Source organism: Podarcis pityusensis (genome assembly GCF_964106645.2).
Source record: "Podarcis pityusensis genome assembly, chromosome: 3".
NCBI lineage: Eukaryota > Metazoa > Chordata > Lepidosauria > Squamata > Lacertidae > Podarcis > Podarcis pityusensis.
The window spans coordinates 68,668,388-68,696,011 of NC_138026.1; the positions used below are offsets into that span (position 1 = coordinate 68,668,388).

A 27,624-nucleotide genomic window follows, 5' to 3' on the forward strand; every position below is an offset into this window, starting at 1 on the left:
ATAATGTTGTATATAAAAGCAAATGTTAGAGCAACCTGACCCGTCCTTTTCTTTTCTTTTCTTTCTTTCTTTCTTTCTTTCTTTCTTTCTTTCTTTCTTTCCCTTCTCTCTTTTCTTTTAGCAGGTTTTGATATTTAGCAAAAGACATTGAACATCTCTTGGGATTAAATAAATTCCTAATGATAATTTTCTCCTTGTCAAATCACCTTTGGCTTACTTTCTTTTCAGTACTCAGCAAGTTGGGAAACTGCAGTTTAAAGGGCAGGTAACCAATTTACATTGGGACTAGAGCACACCAGGAGGCGAGGATTCTTCACACATTTGAGTTTATAGTCATCCTGTCATCCTGATTCAGCTAAGGAGTTCCATGTTCACTGCCATTCTTACCGTATTCAAACTTCATAGATTTGGGAGCCACGCACATAAATCGGATGCGCATTTAGAAACACATTCAGATATGCAACTGAGTGTGGATGCAGTTTGTCTATGGTACATTGATTTTAGTGGAATGTGCTTTCAAGTGTACATGTCCATCCACATGCAGCTAGTCACATAAGGTAAACGTAAAGGGACCCCTGACCATTAGGTCCAGTCGTGGCCGACTCTGGGGTTGCAGCGCTCATCTCGCTTTATTGGCTGAGGGAGCCAGCGTACAGCTTCCGGGTCATGTGGCCAGCATGAATAAGCCGCTTCTGGCGAACCAGAGCAGTGCACGGAAACGCCGTTTATCTTCCCACCAGAGCAGTACCTATTTATCTATTCACACTTTGACGTGGTTTTGAACTGCTAGGTTGGCAGGAGCAGGGACCGAGCAATGGGAGCTCACCCCGTCACGGGGATTTGAACCACCAACCTTCTGATTGGCATGTTCTAGGCTCTGTGGTTTAACTAGCTTAGCTAGTCACATAGTTCTATGCAATTGTAGAAGCCAGGGTGGCTCTATGTGCATATATGAGCCCCAATAGTCATAGGGAGGACTTGCCCATTCACTTAAGTTTTGGGTGGAGATTTTTACTTTCATTCCCATTGTGAATGTGAAGCTTGAAGGTTTGGGTTGGGTTGGATGCCCTTTAGAATGAATTAGATGCTCAGGCTGCAGTCCTACACAATTTACCTGAAACTAAGTTCCATTGAATTCAATGGGGCTTACCTTTAAGTAGAAGTGTATGGGATTGCAACTTTAGCAGAATAATTTATTGTGTATATATGATATTATGAATAAAGTGGGAAATATGAAGATTAGAGGGGAAAGCCTGTCCAGTATTTATTTCCTAAATGGGTGTATCAAGATATTTACATTGTATATGACAGAAAATGAGGGATCCCTGGTCTTTTGATAAAATTTCCGTAATCTAGAGATACATTGCTCTTCATCACCTTTACAGTCTGAATGCTTATTTACCACTGGAAGGCAAATAACATTGAAACTGTTACTTACTTACTTACTTATTTATAAAATCTTTATCAAGTTATACTTAGCAAAGGCATTTCAGCTTTAAAATGCACTGAAAATATATTCAAGTGTAAGCTAATTTTTGAAAGGTAGTTAAATTAAAGTTTGTAGAAATCATGTCTGTGGTTTGGGTTTGATCCAGAAAATATTTCCTTATTGTTGCTAATATAGTGTTGTTTTAAGTTTCCAACCTCTGTTTTCCAATATTTAAATCACAGAAGGTTAATTAAAACATTTCTTTATTCTGTAACTGCTTGAGAATATTAACCTCACAAAGCCTGTGTTAAATCACTGAAGTGATAGAATTACATTTTCTTTATAAGATTTTGCTGTAAAAGCATAGACAGGGCCATTTATAGTTCAGTGCCATTAATTGCTTAGCATTTGGATATTAGCTTAGGAGTCTATTAATTAACTTGATAATAAAACTATTGGAATGAGAGCTGATAAAAAAAAGATTTTGTTTAAAAGGAAACTACCAATGATGCCTGCATGTAAGATATAACTAAATATTGCTCCCTTACCCTTTTCTCCATCAATAGATATCAGTGATAGGTATTTTGCCTCTTTCGTAGTGCCATTTATACTGAGGAATCTACTTTAAGTTAATTGTTGAATGAATTTGAGAGGGGAGGATAAATAGCTTGTGAGAGGTTCCTTTCTCATCAAAGTAATTAATTCCCCCTTCATGACTTTCCTAACCCTGCCCTAATTGGCCACAAAACAAGTCTGTACAAGTATGTCACAATAGTGCTTGATACTTTTTTATGATTCTAAAGAAAACCTAATAAATAACATTGTGCAGAGTGCATATGGCTGCCTTGTATTCAGTGGTAGTTTTATGGGAGTGGGAAGCTTGTGCATAGTGGGAACTTCATTTTTTCCTACCCCCACCCAAAAGCCTCTTCCTGAAGGTTGGTGAACCGTCTGGAACAATGTTGAGTTTGACTTGGGGAGCAGCCTTGAATGATTATTATCTAGAAATGGGCAGAGGGAGTGTAATTCTGCTTTTCCCTGGACAATTGCCTGAGATGAATGGGAGTTTGAGGGTAGGCACTGCTTCCAATCCTGCTGTGACATGCCAGTGCTAGAGTGTAGCAGTGGGTGACTGCTGATCTCACCACCCCTCTCGACTTTGATACAGTGCTATAAGGTTCATTCCTGCCCCCTATGCAGCTGCTGTGACAGATAATTCAACTGTTTGGAGTGTAGTGCCATCAGTATGCTGATGATAGCCAGGTCTGTTTTTCATTTTCATCAACTCAAGGAGCAGTGGTTCAATCTCTAAATCAGCCTTTCTCGACCTTGAGTCCTCAGAGGTTCTTGAACTACACTGGCCATGCTTCCTAGGAATGATGGGACTTGTAGTCCAAGTAAGGGACCCAAGGTTGAGAAACATTTCTCCAAATGAATCACCAGATGGCTGAGGATTAATGATTTCCAACGTCCTGGATGGGTGTATGCTCCCCCTAAAGGGCAAGGTTTGTGGATCCCCTTACTCTTGGATTCTGTGATAACGGCTGTCTTCTTGAGCTGCTGAGTCTTACTCTTGCTCCCTAAATCTGCTGTAGAGGTTTCCGCAACCCTCTGGAGCAGAATTGAGGACAGGATATGCTATTGTGCAAACAGTATTCCTTGTCCTGATAGAACATAGTAGCTGAATACCACCCTGTGGTTTGGGGGTTCAGTGCCCCCCATAATGTGGTTAGGTGCTTTCTTTTATAACTCTAGCTGTATTTTTAAAGTAAAGTTTGCACATTAATTTCCATTAATAAATCTCAATACGTCTATATAAAAATATGGGGGGGGAAATGGTCACTGATTAATTCTTACGTGTTTGGGGCTGTACCGCTCTTTTTCTTCTAAGTGAGCAAAATTGTGAGAGGGTGCAGAATGGTTCTTGGGAGACGGTCCAGAGAGTGAAGCATCATTTCTTGTAGAAGGCCTAGTAGGGTTCCCATTGGCCAGGTTTGCATGTAATGCTAAGCCAATTGTAGCTAAGCAGGAAGGAGCGTGTACTGTATGTGAATACATGCAGTTAAATTCCAGCCGCCTTGCTCCTCCCCTGCTGCCGCCAGTGGTTAGGCCTGGCATTCCAACTGAACCTGGTGGCTTGTCTCACTCCATACAAACCATGAGCTGCGGTCAAGATTTGTTACTGTCACTTGGGGTTCGTCTGAGCGAGGCAAACCGCCAGCCCTGGTTCAGATGTAACACTAAGACACACTATAAGGCACTCACTCTTAGTTCTCACTCACAGTATCGTGGAGAAGAAGCAATTTGATTGAATAAAATCATAATTATATGCTTACACTTATACATACGATTTATCCATCACTGTAGTCTTTTTAACCTTTGACAGTAGATAAAAATGTATTGCTCTTGTTTAGTTTAAAACCAAAGCAGAATGCAGCAGAATGCCGTGGTGAGGCTCATTACGGGGTCCTTGCTGCGGGACCACGTTCATCCAGTGCTATACCAGCTCCACTGACTCCCAGTGGAGTACAGGGTCAGGTTTAAGGTGCTGGTTTTAACCTTTAAAGCCCTATATGGCCTAGGACCCTCGTACTTATGGGACCACCTCTCCTGGTATGCCCTGTGGAGGACCTTTCGGTCTGCAAACGATAATACCTTGGAGGTCCCAGGCCTCAAGGAGGTTAGACTGGCCTCAACCAGAGCCAAGGCCTTTTCGGCCCTGGCCCCAGCCTGGTGGAACTCTCTGTTGCAAGAGACCAGGGCCCTGTGGGATTTGGCATCCTTCCGCAGGGCCTGCAAGATGGAGCTGTTGCACCTGGCCTTTGGTCTGGGCCCAGTCTGACCCCCCTCTTTTTATGGGACCCCCTTCTATGGGACCCTGCATGTAAGTTGCCTCCTTGGCTCTTTATATTGGCTCATATGTGACCAGCATGGATAGCTGGCTCTGGTGAACACTTGATGTTCCCTACCCCATGGTTGTGATTCATGGGCTGCTATTTAATGTCATCCTGATTTTAATTTTAAGCTGTATTTTAATCAATTGTTTGATTGTGTTTTAATGTATCACATATTTGGTGTTAGCCGCCCTGAGCCTGGTCCTGGCCGGGGAAGGTGGGGTATAAATAAATTGTTGTTGTTGTTAAAAAACCATTGAGTAGTCATTTACTTGGATATTGTCTGTTAAACTGTGACTTTGACATTGTATAATTAACCAGCCCATGCACAGGTTTCTGATTGCTTTTAGTATAATGTGGTTATTTTAACTACAGGTACAGTTTTTGTAAGTCTTATGAACTCACTTCATGCCACCTTTTCTCTATAATATATAGTTAAGCAAGGAAGATGCCCCTGAGGAGAAAACGAACTGTTTCCTATGAAGTAGCATTTTTGGGTAACTAGCTTCATTAGCCTAGAGGAACCAGCTGTTCTTGGTGCTGTTTCCCTCACCCCTTTTGTTCAGTAAGCTGTCTTCTGAGTTTTGGCTCTACTGTAAGCTTGGGGCACTGCTATGACCTCATTTACGTGAGCAAGCCCTGCAGTTCAGAGATATTCTTTTGCTGGTGGCAGACAGGCTGGTGGAGTATTCTGCTGTATGGAGCATTGAGACCCAAATTCTCTGCTTGCACAGCAAGAAAGCTTAAAGAAAAAGCATCCTTTAATCCTGCCACCCCCAAGAGATTGTAATTTTGTTTAGCTGCTGAACTGATTGGTAGTGCTGACTTGAATCTGTAGTACCAGCTCCGTTTCACACAGATAAGACAAAAGTGTTTCCTCAATGACTTTTAGCAATTGTGGGACTGGAAGGAAGCCAAGACGAGTGTGTGTTATAATTTCCATACGGGAACGGACGCAGATGACACCTGCTAATCACATTTTGTATTTTGTTTGGCAACTGCGTGGTAATGGAGGAAAGTCTTAAAATATTAAACTAGTGTTGGAATGTCCATTTGAAATCAAACGAGCTCTTAAACTACTTACAACCTGCAATTCCACATCAGACCCCTTGTTTTAAATTTTCCATTTACCTGAGTATTCATATCTGTTAAGGTTCTATAGTTAAAAGTGCTTTATATATTAGGGGACACTTCTTAGCTTAAAAACAGCATTTGGGTATTACTATCAGTGTACAAACAAAATACATGCATGGATAGTATGTCAGAGCTGAAGGATGTAGAAAACACAACTTTTTCTCTTTAAACTATATCAAACAGACCCTTTCTGTGCTCTCTGCTAACTTGAATTTTAAAGAGGAAAATGTATAATCTATTTTGTATTCATTTATTTGAATGTATGTATGAATGTAATGTATGTAAGAAGGTGCCCTCACACTGAATATGTATTGCAGATAATTACATATGTTTGACAAAACTTTGCCTTAGGTTGGACTAGATCCTTTCCAACAATTCTATGATTCAAGATTACAAGGATGAATGGTGTAAGATACTATTCAGAAAATGCTATTCAAGAGCAAGTGCCTTCTTTAGTGTTCACATGCTTTAAGTAGAGGAAATCACTCCATATTACATATATATTTTGTTTACATACACATGTTATACAACTGTCAGCCTTCAGGTTAGATAGGCAGGTTGGAAATGGTAAAAATGAAATCTCCCAGTCTCCTTCAAAACTGAGGGTTATGCTTAGTATTATGCTGTGACCTTCAGCATGATCTGTTTTCTTGAGAGGAAGTGGTTATTCTGTCTATGATTATGTCCAACAAAAGTGGCATATACACAAACAGTGTAGGATATATATTTTTTCTGTTTAATTATTAAGTTATCTGTGAATTTAGCTTTTTCAATTGTTTGCATTTTATCTGGCTTGATTGTAATATTTGAATGTCTTGAAATAAATAATAATGAGAGGGTCACTCAACTGGTAAGGGTTGAAATTAGCCTTTGCCATGAGCACTAATTCCTTTTAAGATATACCTTATTCTGCTTTTATGCATAGTGTATCTCAAACAGTGAACCACAGCTGTATTCGATATAAAATAATTCAAACTGTTCCTCTGATGCTGAAAAGTTAGACTGAAAAGAAGAGTATGATACAAAAAAGTGCAAATAAAAGAAAAATGCTACAGTGTTGCATGCACTTTATCACATATGTGGTGTGGGGAGTGGGGAGTGTAGTTAGGTATTCCAAGAGGGGGAGACAATAGGTTGTTGCTCCTGCCATGGCCTCAGTGTGGTTCAGCCTTCGAATAACTAGCTGTTGTGTTTTTCCTTCAATTTTTTTATATAGTCTCTCCTGTGGTTGCCCATTTGGTCTCAGAAGGCAGGGGCGGCTCCTCCTCCTCCAGAAAGGTCTAGGGGCTTTGTTGGCTTCTGTAGGAGACACCACCCCAGTTGTCTGCAGTAAACAAAAGACACCTATTAAGAATGTGGAGAATAAGGCAAGGATGGGGAGCCTAATGCTATAGGCAGAACTAGGCAAGAACTCCACATAGCAGCAGGAAAAGGTCAGAAACAACATTTACAGACTGAGGTGAGAGGATTTGCAGTTGCCCATCAGTATTTAGAAATGAGCTTACTGAAAAGTGCTGCTCTAATACTGAATAGAGAGAAGAGAATATTTCAATATGTTAAAAATCCAGAAAACTTCATTTAGAGCTTTTAGTACTTCTAATCTTGCCCTTTAAGTTGAATACCTTCGCCTCCTGTGATACAGCATTTGGTCAGTCAGCGATCATGACTTCATTTAAAAACCTCTCAGCCCTTTTAAAATTTTAGAACAGTTTTATCCAGGCTGGTGGATGACAAATTAGATAAAGCAGACTTTCTTATCTTTTCTGCTCACATTGATTCAACATCTCCAGTGCAGTAGCTTGTAAAACTCTTTCCATTCTAATTATTATTAAATGTATTCCTTCAATTGAAATAGACTTTCCCCCTTTTTTTGCCCCACTAACACCCCCACCCTTTAAAAAAATGGATTGCAGTATTTTTTTTTTCTGTGGAGGATTTTAGCTGAGGAAGTAGAAAGCAAAATGAGACCTAGGGTTTTTATTGCCAGGTATGTTTGGCACAAACACCCTTCTGATACAACTCACAAAAGCAGTTACTGATGTCTGAGAAACTATATTTATTAGCAAGACACTCCATGTGAACAGAAGTCTAAATTATATTTGAGGATTTGTGACTTAACACCCCCGCCCCCCGCAAGGACTGATGTTTTAAATGCTGTGTTGTCCCAACACATTTTTCATGCACTATTGATATAAGGAACTTTCCTAAGTCAGGAATTTCACTCCCGGAAGACTTCCACAAGCAATTCTTGTGAAAAAAATAGCAATGCGGGAAGGACCTATATACATGTATTCTCATTAAACAGATTCAGATGATGGGTCACTCCCATGTTCTTGCAAGTAGACACATGCAAAATTATTCAACAGGGTTTGGGACACGTGTGGCATCATGTGAGGAAATGTAACGCGGGAGGCAGCTTAGATGGTGTTGTGTATAGATGGGTTTGGTTTGGCAAACAGTTAACTTGTTCACACTGGAGGAGTAATGGTATGAGTATGTTCCCCCACTCATTCACTACCCCTCCAACTGCTTTTCCCATCATGGGTTTCCACATGTGACACTCCTTTCAAAACTGTAGCCTCTGGAGACAGCTCTTCATTTTTTCAGAAAGTTTGGGCTCTTCTAATACACACAGGGCTCTTAGTTTTGTAGTCCTAGGAACAAATTGCCTCTTCAGATTTCAGTGTTTTCTTGTTAATGCTTTTAAAGTAGAGGTTAAAAAGAAAAGGAATACATGGACACATGCATTTATAACTTTGTAGGGCTTGTTCACAACAAATGAATTGTGCTCAATGATCACAGTAAGTGACTGTAGCTTCAAATGGAAATGCTTTGATTACGTTTCAAGTGTTGGGAAAAGTTGTTTTGTGCATTAGTACTGTATACAGTATTATGCTTCCTAGCAGTTAAGTCCTGACCTGCATTCTAGTTTTAACCCGTCTTACTGACCTCACATATTGCCATTTGGTTAAAGTGCACATAGCACATTTGAGGTTTTCCAAGACAGCAGTTCTTAAGTGTTTTATGTATCATGCAGTAGCTTGTTCTCATGCTTGTTCTTTGATGAGTGACACCATTTCTTATATTATGACCACATGAGAATCTACTTGAAAGACTTCTGAATTAAAACTGAATTCTTTCCAGTTATGATCCAGATTAGGCATTGGCAAACTTGGCCCTCCAGATGTTTTGGGACTACAACTCCCATCATCCCTGATAACTGGTCTTGTTAGCTAGGGATGATGGGAGTTGGGAGTCCCAAAACATCTGGAGGGCCGAGTTTGCCTATGCCTGATCCAGATGAACTGATGCAAGCAAAGCATCTGTCAACAATTGGCCTTGATGTCCCAGTGGCAATTCAGAACTTGTACATCTTTGTATGCTAAGTTGTTGTTGTTGGCATCCATCTATCTTGGAAGACAATGGACTGCACCTCCAGAAGTGAAGTCAAACCACTGGAGAATTGCAGTGCCTTCTGTGGCTGCAGAGTCTGGTAACTCGTAACTGCTGCCTCCTGTGTTGTTTTTGGTGTGTTAGCAGCACTGAAGAGACCTCTCTGGGGCACAAGCCTGGGCTTTGTGTATGGATGTCCTAGGCTGCCCAGATGACAATACCCTGATCCCAGCCTCACTTTGGTCCTTTGTGGACCAAAGGAAAGCAGAGCAAGACATTTGGCACCATCCAACCGTCTTAGGGACTCCACTCTGGGTTTACTCCTTAGCCCTTTCTTCTCCCAAAGTTTTCCTCCAAGGCAGCGGGAATTTGCTACGTATAAGTATTAAATATGTTCAGTATAACCAAACTCATATAAATGCATTACAGTGGTACCTGGGTTCCCAAACGGCTTAGTTGTCAAACAAATTGGCTCCTGAACGCTGCAAACCCGGAAGTAAGTGTTCCGGTTTGCGAACATTTTTCAGAAGCCAAACGTCCAATGCGGCTTCTGTGGCTTCCGATTGAGTGCAGGAATCGGAAACAGTTTCGGGAGTCGAGTAGACTCCCGGAATGGATTAAATTCGAGAACCAAGGTACCACAGTAGAAAAGAAAATAATAAATAATTATCATTAAAGCAATTGAAAGTATAAAAACTTACAGAATAAATTAAATCTAGGCAAGTAGCATTAGAAACACCCCAATCCAGGTGTTGTATCCAACTAAAGCATAAAATCTATAAAGTTTCACCCTTTAAAAATGCCTTTCAGAAATGTGGCATATTCTCCAGATTATGAAAATGATGTAAATGTACGTAACATGCCCTGCGAGTGTACATTTTAAGGTGGATGATTCTGGAACTACAAATTACCCAGTTTAAGGATGCAGTAAATCACTTCTTTTAACAAGACTTTTGTAATTAGTGTACCAGGTGCACATATGTTGAGGGAAATGGGTAAACAATCTCACCTGATTGTGTGGGTGATTATTTTGTATTACATAGAAAGCCTGTGAGTATGATCTTGTTTGAAAAGTATGTATTAAGCTATTCATTCTGAAAGCCTCTTGCAAGCATTTTGAATTTCTCTTCCATTTTTAAATAATTTGATCTCCTATTTTCATATACAACTTTTGATTTTTAAACATTTTAAAACTAACTCAAGTAAGAGCTATTTGGCAGTGGAACAGACTCCCATGAGAGGTTATGGACTCTCCTTCCTTGGGGATTTTAAGCAGAGGTTGGTTGGCCACCTGTCATGCATGCTTTAGCCGATTCCTGCATTACGGGTGTCGGACTGGATGACCCTCAGGGTCCCCTTCAACTCTAGAATTGGTAAGACACGTAATCAAAGGAGCATTCTTTATATCTGTTATTATATCAGCTTCTTACAGAATTATTAAATGAATGAAGTTTTATTAAAGTAAATACTGCATATTCCTACAGAGGGTTGATCCTCAGAGTCCCTTCCAACTCTACAATTCTATGGTTCTATGACTGTACAATTTTGTTTTGCCTTGTGGGATCCAAGATGGCTGGCTCTAACTGGCCACCACTCAATCAAGCCTTACTAAAAAGTTACAGTGGTACCTCGGGTTAAGTACTTAATTCGTTCCAGAGGTCCGTTCTTAACCTGAAACTGTTCTTAACCTGAAGCACCACTTTAGCTAATGGGGCCTCCTGCTGCTGCCGCGCCGCCGGGGCACAATTTCTGTTCTCATCCTGAAGGAAAGTTCTTAACCCGAGGTACTATTTCTGAGTTAGCAGAGTCTGTAAACTGAAGCGTATGTAACCCGAGGTACCACTGTACTTAGATCTTCCCTGTCCTAGGAAGGTTTCTTCAGGAAAAGTTGCATGTTTGTACAGAAGCACTCCACCTCATTGAGATTATAATCACCTCAAATTTAAATTTGGTTTTCCCCTGCTCTCCCCACATGCTCTTGTACCTTTTGTTCCCCGCTGGGAAAACTGGCCTATCAACATAACTTCCTCACCCCCATGGTTCCCAAAAGTGTTCTGAAGAGGCAACTTCCTTGGATGTCATCTCTTTGGTGGCAACCCTGCTGTTGAAGGCAGCATTTGCTTTTAATCCCTTGCCCCAGCAGGCCAATATAATCAGGAACGAGGAATCTGCTAGCTAGAAACTGCAGAGTCAGGTGTGATCCACTCCAGGAGGCCAAACCCTTATTGGGGAAGAACCCACAGGTATGGCAGAAGATGATAAATTGCACTTATTTCACCTGGGTTGATGTCTGTTCTTTTTCTTCCTTTCCCATTCACTGGGGAGGGGGGCGCTGGAAGTTGTTAACTGTCCTGGGCTGAATTTCAGGACAGGGTTGAATTCAGTTCAGTGTGGAAATGGTACTTTTAGCTACTTAATAATTCTGTTGATGGTTCACGATACACTGTCTTTGGGTGGCTGCCAGAATAGGGAAAATCTGAATTGAAACATTTAGCTATTTATTTTAAAGTGAGTTTCTGTGCCAGTCATCCATATTTCACTACTTTCCAGATTTTAAATATGCACACTGAGTCAATCTGTTTTGTGCATACACTAATTTGTATATAAGGGCAATGTTATATCTTTGGAAATGTTTCTCTCCCCATGTACCCCCACCCCAAAGCATTAAAACTTATTCAGGTGCTACCATTATTGAAAGTCACATCTAAGAATCTTTCAGTGATGGCATCTATGTACTGGCATAATGCCCCCATTCATAGCTGATATGCCTCTTCAGTCGCTTCTTGTGATTACAGAATATTTTTCTTTTCTACCAAGAATTTTTGTACGTCTTTAAATACTAAGAATTCCATTAGTTTCTGTTCTGATTGAGGTTTTAACATAGTTTGGTTAATGTTTGTTTTATAATTTTTTAAAAGGGCTTTTAATGTTTTCAATCTAAGCCACTGTGGAGGCCTTGTGGCTGAAAAGCAGGACAATAAAAAGAAAACCTTATTGTTGCAGTTTAAGGGAATTCTGGGATGTATGATAGTCTGGAATGCCAGTAAGCCAGACCCACTGCAAACATAACAGATCAGGTGAGAAGCAGTGGATGGAACTGTGGAAAAACTGATGTGAAAACTGAACTTATACTTTTATTGTATTGTAAGTATAAGTATAATTTCACATAACAGACTTTATGTGAAACTAGCGAAAATTTTGCAAGAAGCAATCAAATACCATCTGAAAGCCCTGTAAAAACAGCAAGAAAAGGGACAGAAAGATGGATTAAACAACTGCCCAAATGCAGCCTATGTCTCACTTTAACATGTTTACACTTTCAGGCATTTCTTGCTTTCCAGAGTATTAAAAATGTTTTGTAACAAGCAGTAGATGGACAGGTCAACCAATTTACACAATAGTTTTATTCTGAAATGCTTGATCATGAAGGGGTTTTCTTCTTCTTCTTCTTTTAGTTAGAAACCACTGTATGGGGTAATTGGAAATTAGAGTAGCCTACAGGATGTGATTTTTCAATTGCAGTTAAAAGTAAACAAACCTGTGTGCGTGTGTGTGTGTGTGTGTGTGTGTGTATGCGCGTGCAGTTCATCAATGCAACAATTACTTATGGGTGCAGTAGCTCTACTACAGAATTGCTATACCCACATGGACCACCCTACTTATTTCAGAGAGGGAAGCAGATCTACATGTGCATTCCTTTGCGCATATTAACCCACTGTCAATATGAAATGAATGATGTTGCCTATGCATGCAGGAGTACTATGTGCATCAGAGCTAATGTGGAATTTGGAATGGTGCAAGAATGTGATCCATGATTTAAAACCAAAACCAAAACGTGGTTAACTGGGCTGGAATTCTAGCTCAGCTGCAGTGCAGATTATAGTTCTTTGGGTGTTTACTGCTAACAAACCGACTAGCTGTATTAAAGTCTCTACAGTAAATGAAATTGTGTAAAAACTATTGAGTTGTATTTTTAAAGGTAGTGGTTTTTTAGCCTTTTTAATACTCTGAGTTTCTGCTACCAAACATCTATTATTTTTATGTTTTAATTGCAGCAACTCTAAAGACTTTTAAAAAGTTGTTTTCTCACTGAATGAAGAGCTAGATCTGAAGAAATTGAAGCTACAACTTTTATAAAGAAACTCTAGCTCTCATCTCATCATAGTCCCTACACCCTTTCCTCCCCAGGTGCCTTGTGTTTGTAGCTATCCCCCTGTTCCCCACTTTGAAAGCCTGTTTTTAAATTTTCATGTCAGTCCTATTTTAATGCTTGCTTGGGTTTTTTTTGTTGGGCTAGAATACTAAATTAAAAAGAAAGACAGCTGGTTGAACAAATAATATAAGCGATACTATTTTCTGTGGAGGGTTTATTACAGACACCTCTGCAGTGATACAAAATAGTGAGGTTGTGTTTAAATTTCAAAGAAAAAGCAGAGGTTTGCTCATTTGTTTGCCTATTGTGAGGCTCCCCTGCATCTTTATGTTGCTTTGTAACAGGGGAAAGGCAGCTGAATAGAGGCCTTGTGTCATTTGTTGATTTTAAATCATGCTGTTAATCCAAAGGAACCTGCTGGCCCACACAGCAGGAGAACTGTGTCGCAAGCAGAAATCTGGGAGGAGAAATAGGGGGGCGTCACAGTGGATAATAATCATTCAGCCATCCACATTTTTCACCCTTAAGCCCAATTGTGTTACCCTTTGCTGGTAACCAAATGGAAGAACTGGTCTTTTAAGATTCTTATTGGCACGTACTTAAAAGTCGGATGTGGATCAAAAAGAAAGTGACCTATCAGTTTCATTAGCACTAAAAACAAAGAAAAAGTCCAACACCTACCTACCTACCTACCTATCAATCATTATTCACATTTTTTCAAAAGAAATGGCTAATTATTTTTCTATATTTTATCTGCATTCAGATTGAAGCAAAAAGTATTTGTTTCTCTGAATCTGCCTGATAGAGAGAAGGATCCAGCTGTGACTCTATTTGGCTTTCATCTGTTTTACCAATTTGGAGACCCTCATGGCAACATCATGTTTAATACACCCAGAAAGAGTTAACTGGCTCATAGCATTGCAGGACTTGGAAGTAGCTGCTATTGGACCAGATGCTTTTGGCACCCCAGAGAGTCCTTTTTAAGGACCAGCAGCAAAACTGTGAGTGCACTTATGGGGGTGCTATAGAGAAATTATTTCCTTGTACTTTCAGGCTAAAAATGTTGCATGTAAAAATAATTGTTCACGTTTAGTTGTTTATCAAAATTGCAAACAAAGACAGGAAAAAACAAATTAAGAGAGCAATCTGTTATGCAAATTTTTTTGGGGGGAGACAATAAAACAGCTTTCCTCCTTGATTGTTAAGGTGTGATATCTGTTTTCTGCAATTGGCTCTTCAACTTTCTGTGCCACATGCTAAAATAAGAGTTTCACATTCTGCCCTACTCCTTGTCTGTATAAGAACAAACCATAAGGTTGACTGTGGTTGCAGGTAAGACTTTTAATTAATATGTACCTAGGAACATAAAGTAATAATAATAATAATAATAATAATATAATAATTTTTTATTTATACCCCGCCCTCCCCAGCCAAGGCCGGGCTCAGAGCGGCTTACAAGCAATAATAAAAACAAGATGAATGATTACAACTTAAAAACAAAAATAAAATACAACATTAAAATAGTGGAACATTAAAATATTAAAATGTAGCCTCATCGCAGGAGGAGAAGGAAAAGAAAAAAGAAAGAGAGGGAGGGAGGGAATCAAATTGGCTCCAAGCCAAAGGCCAGGCAGAACAACTCTGTCTTACAGGCCCTGTGGAAAGAAATCAGATCCTGCAGGGCCCTGGTCTCATGAGGCAGAGTGTTCTACCAGGCCGGAGCCAGAGTTGAAAAGGCCCTGGCTCTGGTTGAAGCCAATCTAACTTCCTTAGGGCCTGGGACCACTAGGGTGTTGCTATTTATGGACCTTGAGGCTCTCCGTGGGGCATACCAGGAGAGGCGGTCCCGTAGGTACGAGGGTCCTAGGCCGTGAAGGGCTTTAAAGGTCAAAAGCAGCACCTTAAATCTGACCCTGTACTCCACCGGGAGCCAGTGTAGCTTGAAAAGCACTGGGTGAATATGCTCCCATGGCAGAGACCCTGTGAGGAGCCTCACTGCAGCATTCTGTACCCGCTGGAGTTTCTGGGACAGCTTCAAGGGCAGCCCCGCGTAGAGCGAATTACAGTAGTCAAGCCTGGAGATGACCGTCGCATGGATCACTGTGGCCAGGTTGGGGCGGGAAAGGTAAGGGACCAACTGCTTGATGTGGTGAAGGTGGAAAAATGTCGCCTTGGCTGTTGCTGTAACTTGCGCCTCCATGGAAAGGGAGGCGTCAAGGATTACACCCAAACTCTTGACGGAAGGCAATGGCACTAATTGGGCCCCCGCAAGAGAAGGGAGTTGGTCCCTCATCCCCATGCCATCCCGACCTAGCCATAGGACCTCTGTCTTCGAAGGATTTAGTTTCAATCGGCTCCCACAAAACCATCCAGCCACAGCTTCCAAGCATCTGGTCAGTGTGTTCGGGGCCGAGTCGGTGTGGCCATCCATCAGCAGATAGAGCTGAGTGTCATCAGCATATTGGTGACAGCCCAGCCCAAAGCTCCGGATAATCTGGGCAAGGGGGCGCATAAAGATGCTAAAAAGCATCGGGGAGAGAATTGCGCCCTGCGGCACTCCACACACCAAGGAGTGGCGCGACGACATTTCCCTCCCTAGTGCCACCCTCTGTCCCCGACCAGAGATAAAAGAGCACAACCAGTTACGGGCTATGCCTTGTATCCCCACGTCTGCGAGGCGGTGGTCCAGAAGATCATGATCGACCATGTCAAAGGCTGCTGACAAATCTAAAAGGATTAGCAGTCCTGACCCGCCTCGATCCAGTTCTCTACGGAGATCATCTGTTAGGGCAACCAGAGCCGTCTCCGTCCCAAAACCAGGACGGAAACCGGACTGAAATGGATCTAATGCCGATGTTTCCTCCAGAAACCTACCAAGCTGTTCAGCAACCGCTCTCTCAATTACCTTACCCAGGTATGGAAGATTTGAAACTGGGCGGTAATTGGATAGGTCTAAGGGATCTAATGAAGTTTTCTTTAAGAGTGGACACACCACTGCTTCCTTCAGTTCCCCTGGGAATGTCCCCGTGTCAAGGGACAAATTGATAATTTCAACCAGGGGGGTCCGCGCAACATCTGGACACTCCCTAATCAGCCAAGACGGGCACGGATCAAGGAGGCAGGTGGTGGGCCTACCAACTTGGAGGAATCTATCCACATCAGTAGGGAGTATCCGATCGAAATGGTCCAACACTGGACCTGAAGTCAGTCGAGGGGCCTCCAGTTTAGTCACTGTATCTAAATTGGCAGGGAGGTCACGGCGGAGCAACAGGACTTTCTCTGCAAAAAAGCTCGCGAATGCCTCACAGCTGTGGGTCGAATTTGTGCTTAAATTTGGTTGTCCTCCTAAGGACGTTATTGACCTAATTATTCTAAAAAGTTGTGCCGGGCGAGAGCTAGCGGATGCAATGGAAGGTGCAAAGTAAGATTTCTTAGCAGCTTTCATAGCCATCTCATAGGCTTTCATAAGCGTCCTATAAGATGTTCTTGAGGCTCCGTCACGAGACGGAGTAAAACTGTCTCCGTCACGAGACAGTAAAACTGGCTTCTGCATATACTGATATGCCATTATTTTTATTTATGCTTTCTTGTACTGTAGTGCGAAAGAAATCTGTCCTTAATCTATTGGAACAGACTTAGCACAAGAAGTAAACATTTTCAGTTTAATGCATCTTTCAAGTTGATGTCGCGTCCTTGAAAATTGATATAGGTTTGGTTGACACCTTGTGGTAATTCTGTCCTCAGTTCTGCACAAATAAATCCTGTTGATTTGAATAGGGCATGCATTGGCTGCAGGGTTTTGGGCAGCTAATTAAACCATTCCCCAAAACAATTCACTTTAAAATTCATTGAAATAGAAAACCAGAGAGAGAGAGACTTAGGGCACATTCTAGGCACACACAAAGGTTCCTCCTGTTTTATCCTGAATCCCCTTGTCTCACCTGAGCATGTATTCTGGAGCATTATCATTTGACCAAACGGAGTGGAGGGTATGTCTAAGGAATGGCCTTTTGAACTGCTTGCATACACTATGGGGAAAACTCTGCTCTGTTGAGCATTATTGACACCCTCCGTATATGGTAGAATGGATATTCCATTAGTCTTAATTTTAGAGCTTCCTGAAATGCAGCTCTTCAAGAATTATAATTGTACAGTGGTACCTCGCAAGACGAATGCCTCGCAAGACAAAAAAAACTCGCTAGACGAAAGGGTTTTTTGAGCTGCTTCGCAAGACGATTTTCCCTATGGGCTTGCTTCGCAAGACGGAAACGTCTTGCAAGTTTGTTTCCTTTTTCTTAACACTGTTAATACAGTTGCGACTTGACTTCGAGGAGCAACTCATAGAACGCGGTGTGGTAGCCTTTTTTGAGGTTTTTAAAGACTTTGGTGATTTTTGAAGCTTCTCCAAAACTTTCCCGACACCGTGCTTCGCAAGACGAAAAAAATCGCAAGACGACAAAACTCGTGGAACGAATTAATTTCGTCTTGCGAGGCACCACTGTAGTCATATGCTCTGGAATAAATGGAAAGAGCTCCTGATTAGCTCTCTCCTGTAACAAATGGTATCTTACCGAACCCTCCTCAGATTCTCTCTTACATCTTCACTCCACCAGAAAAAAATGAGAGCGTTATCTAGTCTCGGTGCTGGAAGCAAGATTTCTGTAGAGATTCCAAGGCGCCACACGTTTCAGTCCATCCCACCTGGTCCCGTCCCCATTCCTTCCCCACTCTTCCTGGGCCTGTTCCACCACTGCCCCCTTGCGGTGCCAAAAATGGTGTGTGCATCAGTGGTCGCACATGTGCCAATCGCACCCAGATGTTGAGTTGCCTGTAAATAGTTATATTTTGAGCCCTGTGGACATGTCTTGGGTGTGGAAAGTGCACCAGAATGTGTGTGTGTGTGTGTGTGTGTGTGTGTGTGTGTGTGTGTGTTAGTTAATCCCTCAACGTATAGCCGGTCTTTTCTCTCTTCTCATGAACTTTATCATACCTCCTCTTTTGCATTATTAATATATTAATATCTGTTTTATCCAGGAAATGTCTCAGGAAGCCTATGGATCCAGGTCCCAGCCCCCAATCACACAAGGCAAGCCTAACCATGAAGAAATGAATCTAATCCAACAAGAGAGGCCATCAAGCTTACCAGTAAGAAATTAGTTGTCATCTGGTAGAAATGTTTCATGTACTGTGTGGAAAATAATATTCTGCAGTGTAGAAATTGTTTCAAATTTTTGCTGTTTGGGGAGTTTTTCAGTATCAAATTTATAATTGAATTTAAACTATAATGAGAAACAAGACAGTAAGGATTTAGCTCATATATTGAGAGAATTCCTTCATTCTCAAAGATAACTGAATAATCCCCATTCATTTTCTGTATTGGATGTTGGATATTTAAGATATACACATTTAACTAGCTATGCAAGAATAATATTTCTCCTTGCATATGTTCACATCTGTTGTGCTAAACATTTATCACCAAATTGGTGTGTGAAGGAAGCTGGAGTATACTTAAATATTCCTGCGTTAAAATTGTACCACTTTCTGCAGTGCTTCTTAACTTTAAAAACCAGCATTTGTGCAAATGACCTTTCAGTGTTCTAGATGCAACATTTCCAATTATGGAAGATTTGCACAACCATGTTTTCCATTGGATTGTTGCAGATAGCCTGATCATGTAACTTGGTAACATGTCAACTCATCACAGTCAAGCTAATACTGATTGCATTGGGGGGGCGGGCGGTTAAAGAAGTACTTTTATGTGATATTCTTGTCATATTATAATTACCTTATTAACTTAGTTGAGTGAATCTGTTCTTGATTGACAATATGGAAAACATTTTTGGAATGATAATTGGATAATACTTCTTATTTTGTGAATTAGTGAGAAAACAGTGATGATGTTGAACAGTGATGATGTTGAAATTTTCAAAAGGTGATATGCTTAATAACAGCAAATTTTAAGTTGTATCTAAAATGAGAAGTTGTGTTTTTTGTGTGTGTGGCAGCCCTGGAAAAGTTTACTAGAAAGTAAATCTCTTGAATTTAGCAAGCTTTACATCCAAGTAAATGTATTTAGGTGGGTTTTTTTGGCTATAAGAACAGCCAACTCCAACTCTTACTTATCGGGTGCTTATGCTGTTGTGCTTGTTGGGGCTGATGGGAGTTGAAGTCCAAAACATATGGAGAGCACCAAGTTGGGGAACATTGGGTAATAGTAATTGTTTTCAGAGTAGTGTGGTTTTACATAGTGGTGGGTTTTGCTGGGTCATTTCATTTTTTGCTAAGAGTCACAGATGAGTTGTGTGCAATATTTTGTTTCCAGGAACAAAAGTAAAAATTAGCAAAATAGCATCTATTTTCAATTCATTTCTGACCACATTTTTTCATGTATTTTTTAAAAAACAAAGTTTACAAAAGACAAATTGGTTAAAGCTGAATGCTTGCATACTGACCTACATAATTTAATAGGACATAGTCTTTAATGGTCTGACTATATATATTTCAGACTTAAAAATTTGTTATGGTTACAGAAAACGCAGCTTCTTTCTCGAATTCCATGCAATGTAGCACTTGAGTAATTTGGAATCGCCACAGAGCCATTAAAAGAATGCTTTGCAGAAGTTTCATACTTTAAAAACCCTTAATTTTACCTGGAAAGACTTAAGTATTCTACTGAAATTAGCGAGACTTTGATGAGCTGAGTTTGGACGAATAACATGCTATGTTTCATCCCCAACTATGTTTAATTTTAAAAAGCAAGAAAATAAGAGGGAATGAGTTACATAAAATATTTCTACTTTTGGGACTTTTTGTATGGGTTTTTAGTTTCCCTGTAATAATTAGTAAATAGCTTTTTTTTGGTATATGTTTCATGTTTGTCACTTTGTATCACACTTTCTTCAATAATTCTTAGTAATGAATTATTTTTAGTACTAAGCTAATGCAGGACCTAGTTCATGAAAGCATCATATATTGCAAAAGGAATAATCCTCATCTTGGCAGTTGTTGGAGGGACTGAGAAATGGAGCAAAATGTTCACCAATTAAGAATGAGGGCAGAAAATTTGCCCTCATGCTATAATTAGGTGTCCTGGCATCAGATTTCATATGCTACATGGCATTGTGAGAAAGCCTAATTAAAGCGAAGACAGTCTTTCTGGCCCTTATTCTGATTTAGCTTCATGGGCTCATTGCCAAAAATTACAGGGCCACAAGTTCTGGTCACTACAATTGCTAATCTGGGATCAGTATTTCTGCCTGTTTGGGATGCGGTTGGGCCCTTGATGAATATGATTTGATGTTTAGGAGTGCCCTTTGACCTGGTCTTGCTAGTAGATGTTCAGCTGATGCTTCATTTAGTGGGGCACTTGTGCTGGGATTTCTGGGGCTACTGTCTTCATGTCAGGAGCCTGTTCAAATAATATTAGAAAGAATATGATGTATTTGGTTTGAAACTGTCAACAAAAAGTAGATCAGGAACAAAAGCAAAATATTTGAAATTACTTGAAACTGTTAAAATTAATTTAAAAATTATCCTTCAGTGTTCCAATTTGCTTTAGCTCCTTGATAAATGCAGAAAATCTATGAAACAATATACACAGTGGTACCTCCGGTTGCGAACGGGATCCGTTCCAGAGGTCCGGCTGGATCCCGAGGTTTCCGCAACCTGAGGACCTCTGTTCTGCGCATGCATGCGTGGTGAAACCCGGTCCAGTACTTCCAGGTTTGCCACTTTTGTAACGTGAAGTTTATGTAACCAGAGGGTTACGTAAGCCGAGGTGCTACTGCACAAGTAAAAGAAAAACACACAGGAAATACCAGTATTGCCTACTAAAAAAAGTAGCCACCTTATTTTACCCAAATAGTAATGCATTTTATAATTCATCTTAGCAGGCCAACTTTTTTCTCCGATGTATTTGTGTAAAACAGTGTAGGCAATAATCCAATGGCACTTTTGCTTGTGCAAGAAAAGGCACCAACTCCTCCTTTCCTCTGCAGCACTCCCCTGTGCTGTATCTAATACTATTTCTAAGAACCCCCCAACTCTAAAGACCAGATTTTCGGGGTACAGTGCATGCTTCAGTTGAGAGGAGGTGGTGGGAAAGTGACATTCCACAAGCAGAATTCTTCACACGGTTTTTAGGACCCAAGCTACAATGTGGCTCCTGTCGAATCGTGGATATATTCAGCAAACATTTCCATGAATATTGCAGCAATTTCAGGCAAAGATGCTATTATGATCATGGGATTTTCTGCTGGCTATATCACCGATTTAACCTGCTCATACATTATGTTTCCCCACAAAATCACTTACTCAGCTATGGACTGGACTGCGTCAATTCTAAGCACTAGAATGCAGAAGTGGGGGAGAAGTGCGCACATGAGCTCAGCTGAATACCAGATGGAACAAGTAAACTTTGAAAATCACAAAGTAGCTTAGTGGTTCCACCAGATGATTGGCTGCAAACCACTTTTGGGAATGTGCATACTTTTCTGTCACCTATGCATATGTTTGTGTGTGTGTGTTTGTGTAAAAAGTTAAATATACTTTTAACCAGTGCTATTTATTTCTAAAAAAATGTTTAGGGGTACAGTGGTACCTCGCGTTACAAACACCTCGGGTTACAAACACTTTGGGCTACAGACTCCGCTAACCTGGAAGTAGTACCTCGGGTTAAGAATTTTACCTCAGAATGAGAACAGAAAGTGCACGCTGGCGGCAGCGGGAGGCCCCATTAGCTAAAGTGGTACCTCAGGTCAAGAACAGTTTCAGGTTAAGAATGGACCTCCGGAACAATTTAAGTTTGTAGCCAGAGGTACCACTGTACTCTCATTTTCCTACTCATATTGAAATACTGCCCCTCAATGAGGCCAAACTTAGATTCGCAAAATGCTTAGGGGTATGCGTACCCCTGCGTCCTCCCAGAAAAAAGCACTGCTTCTTACTAAAGGCAAAGGAACCCCTGACCGTTAGGTCCAGTCGCGGACGACTCTGGGGTTGCGGCGCTCATCTTGTTTTATTGGCCGAGGGAGCTGTCGTACAGCTTCCAGGTCATGTGGCCAGCATGACTAAGCTGAAGTACATCTAACTGAAGCAACCCCTTCTTATTCCCCTGCCTACCCATGCCTCCATTCCATCCCTTAATGTATAGTTATCCTGCATTTATTTTAGATTGCAACCCTTGGAGTAGAGACCTGACATACCTGTTTTTTGTAAAGTGCTCTGTGTGTGTGTGTCTTTGTGTCTGTGAAGATATGTAGGTCTCCTGCCATTTGTACCATCCGCTCCTTGGAAATCTCGCCCTGTTTTTCTCAAGGTTTCACTCTGAATTTCAGGGGACAGTTTAATTTATTTCCTTCAGCGGAGAACCAAACTCATTTAATTATATAAACACAAGATACTACCTTATAATGGTGAACTAAGTAATATGCACTGTTTTACTTGGATACTTAAAGAATTGACCCACATTCAAAACAGTCTAGGTCAAACTGTGTCCAGATAACTGAAGAATAAAAGGAATAATAATTTACTATGATGTTGGACAAGCCATTAAGATTAGCTAATAAAAGTATGGTTTGTTTGTAGCCATTTGTTTCCAGCCCACATTAGAAATTCATCTGCTTTGAATTTAACAGGAACATTTGTGCCAGGATTTTTATATACAATGTGTGAAGGAAATGGAACAACTAGTGAACTGTCTAGCTGTGCTTGCTTGCAACACAAACTTTTAGAAAACCTCTCTGAAGGGTGAGAGAGCATTCAACTTTATGAACGTACAAATGGTTTATACTTTTGACATCTTTTTGAGAAATGTGTTTTTAAAATAAATCAGTACAGTACTGATCAAAATGCATTAGACATCTCTTTGCTTTTTAATGTATATTTATTCATTGGTTATTTAAGAAAAATGGCCCCAAGAAGTATATTATGCTGAGAACCCATTTAACTTACAATATTATCTTTATTCCAAAAGTATAATTATTTTGACATAATTTGAAAAAGAAGTTATCTAACAGTACAATTACTAACTGCCCCCAAGATCAATATTGTAAAACAGATGTTCAAAAAACTACCCTGAAAGAGACATATTTAAGTATCCCAAGGTGATATTCAAATACCATAGATTTAAACTTAACAATACAGCGCAAAAGAGCCTGATTTTCAAGGTTTGCTAACAAAACAAGAAGGAATGCACAACCTTAGTAATAGTTAGATATTTCAAAATAACTATTATATTAAAATAAAAAAAAACTTTCTCATGGTGAGATGTGGCTGAGGATGGCAGTCCTTTAGATGAAGTTATTTTTAAAATGGTACTATGGTATCAGGACAGGAAATTTTTCAGTAAGCAAAAGCTTTTGAGCTTGACTTGATTTATTTTGTTAGCCAAATGAATACTCCCGCAGGTGAATGAAGAAACAAAACAAACAACTAATAAAAATTCTAGTACTGTTTACGGATGTTATTGCTGATTTGCAGAAAGGTCAGCAAGCTAGCTCTTGATAATGGAAGTTAAATGCAACCTGCAACTGATACATGAATGGCGCCTGGGTACCAATCACACCCCTGGTTATTTACTTCTGTTCCTTTCTTGAGCTGAAAATAACTATTTGGCAATATGGTAAATTTAAAAAAAGGAAACTTTTGATGGTGTAATTTTTGTGACTGAAATTTTCACATTGTTTTTGCTCAGTGTGGAATGAATGGTGTTTACCCCCCATTCATTTTGCTTGCTCCAGCAATGTTGTAAAATAACTGAATGATCTGGATTTCCTTTGTTTGGGTCAAGAAATTTTAGCTGAAAATTGTTACTCTGTGAAAGAAGATTATTGACTCAACAAGCCTTCAATTTTCACTGAATAACACTCCCACCCTCCAGCTTCAGGAACATATTGTGCATCCATTCTATTTTAAAGTACAGACTGTAATTTAAGACTGAGGCACTTTGATGCCCCACTGAACTTTGTTTAAGCCTGGAATAAAAGAGGGGGAAAGCTTTAAGCTCCAAAGAAAGTGACTAAGCTTTCCCAAGTGATTTTCTTAGCTACTATACTATAGATTAAGAAAAAGTTAGAAAAAAATTAACTCTTTTTTTTTCAGAATACAGATGATTTTAGCTTAAGTTTCACAAATAAGGCATATGTGGGAGCATATTATCATAGGAGAATCTATTGAAGGCAGGTAATTTAAAATCATAACTGTAATGGATTTCTAGAGACAAGACATTGCTATATGCTTCCTGGAAAGGCTGGTCATGGAATCGACTAAAAACAAAATGATCCTCGGCTGCCCAAGAGGTGATGCACAATGCTATCAATTTCAACTTGTATATAAGTGGAAAGTCACACAGAAAGTCCATCAAGTTCGCATTTAATTTCAAGGGAGAACTTTTCTAAAACAGGATATGATTTTTTAAAAAAGAATTTTGAAAGGAAAAATCATGTAGGTTATATCTTTTTGAGATACTTGTGGTGGGATTCAATTAATGAGTCCCATCCTCGGAAGTTTCGCTCAAGGACTTCTGCTGGTGCAATAGGGCTTTGCTCCCTATTCTTCCCCCAAAATTGTCTCTGGAGGGGGTCAGGAGAATTCCCAGAACAGTGGGTGTGGGGAGGAGAGGGGGGTCGTTCCATCTGGCAAGCCAAATGCTTGCCCTGAGGATATCCTTAGTGTGACATTTAATTCCTCTTTTGGAGGTTACTAAAAAACACAATAATAAAAGCTCTGGTAGAATATACACCACAAATTAGGAAATATACCAAAAAGGATGCCAGCGTGGTTAATGAACACATCAAGGAAGCTATAAAAAGCAGGAAAGCTTCCTATAAAACCCGAAATCTTGCTGAGAGGCTAACAAAACCAAGCACGAACTCTGGCTACTGATTATGAGGTAGGCAAACAAAGACTTAAAGAAGCGTGTTTCAAAAATAACGTTATTAATATATTACTACAAAATAGTGGAACTATCCTTAAATAATTACAAATAGAGAAGACAGCAGGACCATTAGATGACTAGGAAATGGAAGGAATGCTAAAGGATGCTAGAGAGATTGCAGAGCAGTGGAGTGAATTATTTTCATTTGTGCAGTGGAAGATGTAGGACAGATAACCAACAAGTGAACCACTTTTTCCAGGGAGAGCATCTGAAGATCTTAGTCAAACTGACATGACAAGAGCTAAAGTTCTAGAGCTGGGAAACAATAAAAGTTAACAAATCACTGCGGACAGATGGCATACATTCAAGTAGTTCTTTCAACTAGTTGTTGCAACTAAAATCAAACTCCTTTCTGATCTTCCAATAAATTGCAAAGTAGTCAGGAAATTGCATAATGCAGTCTAAAGTCAGTACTGGCCCAATTGGCACAAAGCATTATTAAAGATAAAATTATTAGCATGTAGAACAAGATATCTGCAAAGAGCAGTCCTGCCTGCAAAGAACAGTGTGTCAGCAAGCATGTGAATAGGGAAAGATCTATATATCCAAAAAGGCTCCTCGTAAGAAGTTACGGCAGGATTAGGGAAGTTGCAGTCCTCTAGATGTTGTTGGGACCACAGCTCCCACCATCCTTGACTAATGCTCATGCTGGCTAGGGCTGATAGGAACTAGAGCCCAGGAACATCTGGAGGACCACAGGTTCCCCATCACTAACTTAAGGGATAAGAAGCTTTGTCCTTTTGCTGATCAATAAAGAACAGGAAGCAGAATGCAGGAGTAAATGCAACGGAAGTAATTAATCAGTGGAGTTCTCTCAAGGATCTGTTTTGCGTCTTGTACTATTAACTTGCTCATAAATTGTCTGCTGTCAGTGGTGAGCAGTGATGTGGCCAGGTTTGAGAGATGAGACCAAATGATCCAGGCTGGTGAAAACCTTAAGCAGACAACAAAGAGATCCATTTTTTCCAGACTCAGCAAATGAGCACCCAGGTGACAAATGTGGCTTAGTATGAGTAATACACATTGAGGCAAAAAAATCCAAATTTTGCATGTATACTGATGAGGTCTAAATCAATTAGTGTGTAGCTAGGAAGGAGATACTGAGGCTTTGCTCTATCAGGGCTCTTTCCATGTGCAGTTAACCAATCGTTGGAACGCATCCAATCCAAATTTCTGCGCAAAATCCTGGGGCTGCCAAATTGCGTGTCATATGCAGCCATGTGTCTGGAAACTGGACAAGGGCTGCTGGAAACCAAAGTGTGGCTCACCACTATAAAATTCTGGCTCCGCCTACATTTCATATCTGATCCGTTTTCTTTAACTTTCCACATGCTGGCAGAATCCCACCACTCCAAATGGCTAGCTTGCATTGAGAGCAAAATCAGAACCTATCACTCGAGTCTCTGCTTATGCTCCAACAATTGGAAACATTCCAGACAATCAAGTGCAGAATCCTAGAGATTGAATTCCAAACCCTTTGCAGTGCAGCCAATAAAACCTGTTCCCCATTGGGGTTAAGAATTCCCACCTTTGTTTGGCCACTCCATATTTACACCAGCTTTACAATTCCAGAGCTCTTTCCATTGCAAGATTTAACATCTTACCATCTGCAGTTTTGCAAGGTAGATTCTCAAAAACCTCATACTCTGAAAGACGCTGCCCTTGTGGCACCAAACAGGTCGAATCCATCACACATGTTTTATTTTATTGCCCATTTTTTCAAAAATATATGATAAATATTTGGAGGGGATTTGAAGGAGGGAATTTATCAAACTGATGATTCCAGAGTGTCTTATCTGCTGAACAATTGTAGTAATTACGTTGTGGAGAATGTGGCAAGATTTTTGAGCAACACTATGAGATTGCGTCCCCATAGATCCTAAGAGGCATTTTTGTATCTCACGACGTCTGACCAGTTTTATCCTAGAGTATCTCCTACTACTTTTCGTTAACTGAGTTGTGTTCTGATCCATGTATATAATGCACTTTTTCTATGCCAAGAAAGGAGATTGATTGATATATTTTCTGAAAAAGGATGTCTGATAATAATTGATAATAATTGAAACATGTTTAAACTAAACTTAGCCAGTTTGCATAGCCCACAGCCTTTGCATTATAGAATTGATATCTGACTAGGGGAGTAGTTAGGATATTAAGGATTTCTGTTGACCCTGTAAGGACACTAAGCAAAATCACATACTTGAAAACTAAATGTCCGTATTTTCTGTACTGTTTGTTGTACAGTTTAAATATTTGTAATTTTCACAGCAATAAAATGTATAACACAGTGTGACTTTAATCTTAGATTTAAAAAGTAGGCTTTAACTCAGTGTATTTAGTAGAGACTCCTTGATTCAGTTTTCAGGGATCATGAATATTGTCTTTAACATGTATGTTTTATTACATTTGGATATAATTTAAGTTGTTATTTTAAAGGATTGTTTTTCATTAAAAATCTATTTTAAAATGATATCCATTTAAAATAAATGTTTTAAAAGCATTTATTTTTATCCAGCATGACCTATTGCAGTGATGCCACAACTTTTGACATAAGAAAAATTAATATTAGTTCTGAAACATTTAATTAAATATCTCTTCTTACTCATATTTATACATTCAAAAACAAACATACTGTCACCCTTCATGTTTCAATATATTCTTCTTAATCTGTTAAATATAGTGTGGT

General features: G+C 40.0%; 1 protein-coding gene and 1 long non-coding RNA gene across 16 annotated transcripts in view; one reads left to right on the plus strand and one right to left on the minus strand.

Annotated features, from left to right (window-relative positions):
• Positions 1-27,624, plus strand: part of ARID1B (AT-rich interaction domain 1B) — a 347,348-nt gene that overhangs the window by 81,342 nt on the left and 238,382 nt on the right. For all 14 annotated transcript variants that reach the window (XM_080998325.1, XM_080998335.1, XM_080998331.1 and 11 more), the window contains one exon: positions 18,038-18,148. In XM_080998325.1, the coding sequence (XP_080854451.1) occupies positions 18,038-18,148 (111 nt within the window). The remainder of the gene's footprint in view (positions 1-18,037; positions 18,149-27,624) is intronic.
• Positions 20,218-27,343, minus strand: LOC308473134. 2 transcript variants are annotated; one of them, XR_013983935.1, is made up of 3 exons: positions 26,233-27,343; positions 22,207-22,327; positions 20,218-20,411 (listed from the first exon to the last, which is right to left on the minus strand). It is a non-coding gene; the product is annotated as an uncharacterized lncRNA (long non-coding RNA). The 2 variants fall into 2 exon arrangements; XR_013983936.1 differs by having other exon boundaries at positions 26,207-27,343.